The 7,927-nt window shown below is 33.8% G+C and overlaps 1 protein-coding gene across 1 annotated transcript; it reads left to right on the top strand.

Moving 5' to 3' along the window:
- Positions 1-3,119: 3,119 nt before the first annotated feature.
- On the top strand, positions 3,120-4,935 carry LOC116007314 (protein DETOXIFICATION 53). The gene has a single exon (XM_031247960.1). The coding sequence runs from the start codon at positions 3,123-3,125 to the stop codon at positions 4,521-4,523; it is 1,401 nt and encodes a 466-aa protein (XP_031103820.1). The 5' UTR covers positions 3,120-3,122; the 3' UTR covers positions 4,524-4,935.
- The last annotated feature ends 2,992 nt before the right edge of the window (positions 4,936-7,927 follow it).

Genomic DNA, 7,927 nt, shown 5'->3' with positions numbered 1-7,927 from the left:
CTTCTTCTTAATCTTCTTATATATAGTTTCTGTCCCAGAATTGAAGAAACTGTTCATTATATTGTTTGTTTGTTTGTTTGTGTCTACAATTTTAGAACAAACATCTATGTGCTCAATTAACGACGACTCCGCAGGTGGCGGCGGCGGCAATGTTGGTACGCTAACAACAACGTCCGATATTGAAGCCGCCGCCGTCTTCGACGAACATAGGGCCAAAGCAAGAGAAGATGACGCCGCCTCGCCGTCGTCCTCATCGTCAGCCTGTCTTATTTCGATTCTCCGGCGACTTCCGGTCAATGAGGTTTCACTCCGATCCTACTCTCTCTCTCTCTCTCCCTTATTTCACACGTCCGTTTGCATGAAAACTATTTGGGTATTATATTGCCACCATATAATTCATGGATATCATATTATAAAATTTATAATACACACACATACACATAATAATGTATGTGCAGCATGTGTGACATGATAAACTTTATATATAAAGTATACAACATTATAATTTTTTTTTAAATAATGTGTTTAAAGTTTCTTAGGGTTTTTTTTTTACAAGAAATAGGGGCATAAAAAGTTATTTTTTAATGCATTTTCTTGAAATAGGGGCATATTAATTCAGAATGATATAAATATGCTGAAATTTCTAGTAAAAGGATCTATTCCTAAAGTCTAATTATGTGAACTAACCTTTCAAAATTATCTTATCGTCTAGGGAGTATTTATTATAGTAGGGAATTGTCAATATGCATGAGGGAGACTTGTCCAATTCTCCCTCTACACTTGTTTGCAGCTTTGTGTACAAAATGTTACTCATGATGGGAGATTTAGTGAAAGAGACCATTATAAATCACCAATGACTTATGTTCTAACAGTTTTATATATTTTATTGATAATAATATAATATATAAACATAAATGTGTAATCCAACTATCAACTTGAACTTTTAATGGAGATGGAGCGCATGCTTTAATTTGGTATCATAGCCAACACTATGCACGTGAGGGAACGTGTTGGGATTTTAATTGAAATGAAGCACGTGCTTCAATTATACTCATTTCGAGAAACATCAAAGGATTACCAAAAATTAAATGTCTTTCACATCAAATTCAATCACTTCCCCATCATGAGGCAATGGGATGAAATTGGGGAGCTCATGTCCCCTATCTAGACTAATAACTTCTCACCAAGTCTTGGTGACTTTATTAGATTCAAATTCGGTCCTTCTAACATATTCTTAGTATACCATAATATACAACTAACATCACAACTATTAATAGTTGATATCTTGCTAAAATATACTTTTACACTTTATCTATAATTTTTTACTTGACTTTTTTAATAAAGTGTAAGTATGTCATTCGCCAATAATCACCAGTAACATTTAAGACCATACACGATCTCTACATAAAATATTAATTTATGTATTTTTTTAAACTTTTACTCGAGAACAAAAATCTAAAGTATTTTTTCAAACAAAAAAAAAAACTAAAATATTAAGAAGTACAACAATCAATAAAGGAAAAGACCAACTTTTTTTATTTTATTTTACTTTATTTTAAGCGTGCTAATAATATAAATGGGGTGTCACCACTCACCAGCCAGAAACAAGCCTAGCTTCTTTACAACAGAAAAAAACTAGTTACTGTAGTACACCTGCTTGATTAAACAATTTAGATGCCCATACATTGTAATGATCACGCACACAACTCTGGTGGGGTTTTTTTTCCTGCTTTTTGGTTCTCTTATACTTAGTTACTTACACAAATTCCTTTGCCCTTTATCCTCATTCCTTCCGAAGGTATATTCTTTCTTCCCAATTAGGTTTCTTCTGAGTTGGCCAAGAAATGGCTGCGTTTATGTTACACATCAAATGAAAGGTTTGAGAATTCTTTGGGTATGTTTATGTTACATGTTGAGGCATAATTCATAAAGGTCAAACCAGCACTAAAGACTGAATCAATTTAACCAATTACCTAGTTTAATCAATGATAATATAAACTCATTTCTTTCCTTCTCTTTAAGTTTTAAATGTGAAACTTTAAGTAGTAGCCATCTTCATTTGAGCAAGTGAATTATGAGTAATCTAGGCTTGTTTACCTCATTATAATTTAGTCAATTATGAGTAATGTGGGACTAAGAGTTTAAATTGATAATTAGACTATACATTTATGTTTATATATTACGTGCTTAACATTTTTCTAGTTTTTCATTATCCATTTCCATGTAGAAGTAAATAAATTTTCTTTTTGATCATTGGCTTTGGATATAGAGCAGTCTTAAATCTTTAGGCCAGTTGTCTTACTTTTAGAGGTGCCTACAATTCATGATGAGACTAGGCATTGCTTCCGAATTGAAGTCAAAAAACCCTAAGTTACTTCTATATTTTTTCCTTGAATTTTTAAATTTTTTTATAGAAAAATTGAGAATTTATTCCATTTGTAAATGAATCTATAATGTTGCCTCTATATATATATATATGGTTTATCATTAATTATATGTGTGCGTGCGAGAGAGAGAAAAGCCAATAACTTTAGGTAAGAAGTTTTAAATTCAACTGCATTGCTCTATTATGTACTAATTAATAAAAATAAATAAATTGAACAAGAAGGGGTGGTACCCACCACATATTTGGGTGTAATTAAAACTGGTCCCTAGCTAGTTTGGCACCAATAATATATGCATGTCCGCACGTGTGTCAATATGTGTTACATACACGCACGAACACACACTTCTTTTAATTTGTGTCCGACAAATTATAACATATTAGTCTACCTTGTATTGTGGATTCTAATTCAAAATAATTTTTAATGTGTTTGCAGTAGTTGACATATTTGGTACCTGTATTTTATCATTTATATGCTTGTAAGTTAAATGAATTAAAGACATATAACATGTTAACTACCAACATGTAACATAATAACTACAAACACAGAATATATAATGTGCGTCTGTAGTTACCATGTTATGTGTTTTTAATTAACATGTGATGTACTTTCAATTTATTTAAGACAGATAAAAAAAAATATTAACTACATCACATAATTTTTGAATTGCAAGGTCCATAGTGTAACAATTGACTTATTTCAAAACCATTTATATTATTAATTTGTTAAATATTGCAAATGCAGATATGTGGAGAGGCAATCCCTCTAGCAAAGATTGCATGCCCGGTGGCCCTGACAACATTATTGTTGTTCTCAAAGAACATAATCTCCATGCTGTTCTTGGGCCACATGGGAAAAACCGAGCTCGCAGGTGGTTCCCTGGCAATTGGGTTTGCCAACGTGACAGGCTACTCCGTCATGAAAGGCCTATGTATGGGAATGGAGCCCATTTGTTGCCAAGCTTACGGAGCCAAGAGATTCCCTCTCCTCAGCCAAACATACATTAAAATGTTCCTTCTCCTATTATCCGTTTCCGTTCCCATAATTCTCCTATGGCTTAACGTTGAACCGCTGTTTATAAGGTTAGGACAAGACCGTGTGATTTCGAAGGTAGCGAAAGGGTATTTGGTGTTTTGTATCCCGGAGTTGTTGGCTAACGCTCACCTGAATCCTCTCCGGGCGTTTTTGAGGACTCAGGGGTTGAATTCTCCGGCGACGTTGGTGGCGACTTGCGCCACCGTTTTGCACCTTCCGATCACGTATTTTTTGGTCACGTATTTGAATTTGAGGGTGAAAGGGATTGCTTTGTCATCGGTTTTGTACGCGTTGAATGTGAATACTGGGCTGTTGATTTATCTTGTGGTGAGTAAAGTGGTGATTAAGCCTTGGGTGGGGGCCAGTTTGGCCTCCGTGGCACAAGGGTGGAAGCCGTTGATGAGTTTAGCGGTTCCGAGTTTGTTCTCCGTTTGTTTGGAGTGGTGGTGGTACGAGATTATCCTGTTCTTGAGCGGGTTACTGGATAACCCGGATTCGTGTGTAGCGGCCATGGGGATTTTGATACAAACCACGGGGACCATTTACGTTTTCCCGTTTTCGTTAAGTTTGAGTATTTCGCAGCGGGTCGGGCACGGGTTGGGCGCGGGGCAGCCCGAGCAGGCCCGGTCGGCGGCGACCGCGGGGTTTTGCATCGCGTTAGGGGTCGGGCTTTTGGCGTTCGGGCTGAGCGTGGCTTTGCGGTCTGTTTTGGGGAGACTGTATACGACTGACCCGCAAGTTTTGGGTTTAATCCAAATCGCGCTCCCGCTTTTGGGATTAGCCGAGGTCGGGAACTCGCCGCAGACCGCGGCGTGCGGCGCGCTCACCGGCTCGGCGCGGCCCAACCTCGGCGTGAGGATAAATATGGCGTCGTTTTACTTGGTTGGGCTGCCTTGCGCCGCCGTGTTTGCGTTCAAACTCAACATTGGTTTTCGCGGGCTTTGGTTGGGACTCGTGGCGGCGCAGGCGGCGTGTTTGGTTCTAATGATTTTCACTTTGTTTCAAACCGACTGGAAACTTCAGGCCAAGAGAGCTGAGGAGCTGACTCAAACAACCGCCGCCGCCGCCGACAAGGAGGACGCCGGAACCAACCTCGTAACATGATGTTCTTCTCCACATTAATTGAATTGGTAATTCATTAATTTAACTGATTTTGAGTGGCAATTTTCAATTCTTTGTTAAAGAAATTTGCAGAGTTTAATTTGATGTTTCTAACATGGGAAGAATCTTAGTAACATGCTTGTACTCGTTACTATTTTTTACTAGTGAAGTAGTGTTTCAAGGATATGAATTCAATAGTAGTAGCGGAATTATTCTTTGTTTTTTAAAGAAAATTTTTCTCACCCTAGCATGTGGCAGGAAAATATTGTGTAAATTTTCTTCTCAATTTTGGATTTGTATAGTAGAGATTTGTACCAATATTTTAGTCTTGTACACTTTTTACTTATATGGGTAATTTTGCCAACAACGACCCATTAACCAAATAATTAAATGGAATGTCAAGATTTTCAATCTATTTAAATTGTAATGAATTATTTACTATTTCATTAATTATGATAAGTGAATTTAGCATATTGAAATTGTATGCAAAGTACTTGATTTGTTATATTATATAATAACTCTACTTGAACCAAATATGTTATTAATAGTCTCAATAATATCTATTGATTTTGAGTTTTGACTCTAGACAAACCCTACTTTTTTTTTTTCATCCCCCTTCATGTTTTTAGGTTATATTAGGTTTAAATTTAAGTTCCTAAATATATATACTTGAAACTTGTATTAATTAAGAATTTATACTAGAGAAGAATTTCTTCAATATCATATGAATACTATATTAATAGAGATGATATGCATTTTATTTCAACAATTTTATATATTATGATTAATATTTTTTATTGCGTTTTTAACCCCATGTAAGACAACATTATTTCTGGACTCACCACTGTTTGTTTATATCTAGTAGATGGTGCTCCTAATTTGAGTCATATTTCATTTATTTTGTGTATATTTCTCTTTAATATGTGTTTGTTATGTATTGAATGTTAGTGATTAGCTTATTGTTAATTTCTTAAGGCTGTTGACTAGTTGCTAGTTATTGCATATTGCATGGCATATCTTCCAATCTCCTGATGACATTGTAGACACATACACTCGATATCATACTACATCAAGTCATCGGAAATTATAGCTTTAATTTTGTTTTAGATTATCATATCTTTGCTTGTCTTGGTTGTTGATTGACATTTTATTTTAATTACTTAATTGATTGATCGTCATATATTTACAACTAGATAATAAAATACATCTTAATAACTAGTAATGATAATCGTAATCTTTGTACGATGTAAAAATGTAATACTTGTTACTTGACCTTTTATATATATATATATATATATATATATATATATATATATATATATATATATATATATATATATATATACACTCATGAACAATATGTACACTTACCTAATTAATTTGGTATAGTTACAAATCAAGTATCACTTAACAAATCCCATCATAACCTTAATCCATGGAAAGAGGTGCCCTTAAAGGCATAATTATAAATGTCAAGAAATTCTTGAACGTTTGCAGAGTACTACGTTTAATAAAGAAAAATTATGAATTTGAAATTATATATTCCACTTATAACAAATCTTGCAAAGCTTTTGAAGGGGAAACCAAGCTATTTTGGGCAATTGAACACTCATTTCTTTCTCTCACAAAAGTAAACTAAATCCAAAACAATTTCTTTCTCTCACAAAAATAAACTAATAAATCCAAAATAAAAGCATGGTGTGGGGCATAGTGCACTATGGTCCTCAAGATTGAGATGAGTCCAACAACACGTGAAAGGCTATCCGATTTCCAAAATAAAATTGGTTGAAATATATATTCTCAATTATCATCAAAAATAGTATAAATAAATAAATATTATAGCAAAGTAGAAAAGAGGGATTGTGGCATTTGGAAGAAGGTCACATCAGTGGTAGGTCTTATGTCAGACGTGCCTGCCAACATCTTTTCAAAGCTTCACATTTTAATTTATTTTTTATTTTTATTTTTTTAAAGAAAAAAAAAAAAACAAGAAATGAAAGGACGACTTTAAAAAGGGCAGACTGCCAGTGGTTGTGGAAGCAACCACGGAGGTTTTTACTGTTCTTCTCTTTGACCAAATTAAACTCTCATTGCAATCTATGAATCTATCTTGTTGGCTCCTCGTACCACAAGATATGATTTTGTGTGGAAGTTGGAAGAAGAGAAAATGGGTTTTAATTTTTGTGGAGCCTAAAAGAGGGAAGTTGTGGTTGAAAAGTGCGAAAATTATTTATTTTATTTTCGATTGTATTTTATTATGAAAGGGAAGTTGTGTGTATTTACAAATATTTTTATGTAAATATGCATAAATATTAATTTACTTGTTTCGTGAGAAGAAATGCATTTTTTTTTAATTTTAAAATTAGAAAAATGATCCAAAAACTTTTTATGGAGTTCCCACAATTGGATCAGTGTTTCTAAAATGCAAAAATACTCCCCCTTGATAGTTTTCATGTATCATAAACAAGGGAAATGTGTTCGCAAAATCTGAATATGATTGAAAATTATATTTCTAACTGCTTTGAAAACTTGAGAAACGCTTGTTGTTATTCCTTATCAACATTCTAAAGTGGTTAATAACACTAACCACCAACAAAAATTGTTGACAAATTTTAAACAATTATATTATCAGAAATATTTTAAAATTTTATATCATCCGTGATAATAAATTGTCTTTATATTATTGGTAATAATTAAAATAAAACGTGGTGTACGTGCAAAGTTTGATAGACAAATAATTTTTTTTTTTTTTTTTTGAAGTTAGAAATTGTGTTTGAGGGAGTACGATGTACTGCGGGCAATTCATGGACATGAATAAGGCCAACATAGGTTAAGACAATGTGAAGTGCTCCTTATCCTATCGGTTTAATAGAAGAGAGGCAACATTGGATTTCCTTACTTTGAAATGTCACACAAAACGTGCCATTATTACAATGTTGTTTCGACCAAGACAAAGTAACACCCTCCAATAATTTGTGGACCAACCTTCATCAATTCTCTCCAGCCTAGATATTTTCTTCTCATCTTTTACGTACTTCTCATTGTATGTGTATTTGTGCATTCTGATTTCTGAACTCCCTACCTATTGAGCTTAACTTTGACCGCAATGATTTGCTATAGAATATAGGAGTGCATATTTTGCTTTGAGTTGTAGTAAATTTACTCTCCATTTTTATTCTTTCAAATCTATTTTATGATGCGATAAACACTAATAAATTATTACTTTTTTCATGTTGACCTTAATAAAAATGTCACCATCAAAATTTTGAGTTTGAAGTATATAATAAGAGTTCACATAGTATTTTTCTTTAGATTTTATTGCTTAGACCCATCAACTTAATTATTGGTGTTGTATTGCGCATTTGGATTGCATATGTATTTAGAACAACATTTGTGGAAGGTGACGC

Source organism: Ipomoea triloba, chromosome 15, assembly GCF_003576645.1.
Source record: "Ipomoea triloba cultivar NCNSP0323 chromosome 15, ASM357664v1".
Lineage (NCBI taxonomy): Eukaryota > Viridiplantae > Streptophyta > Magnoliopsida > Solanales > Convolvulaceae > Ipomoea > Ipomoea triloba.
Note: the sequence above shows the minus strand (reverse complement) of the source record. Positions and strands in the feature narration are given on the sequence as shown.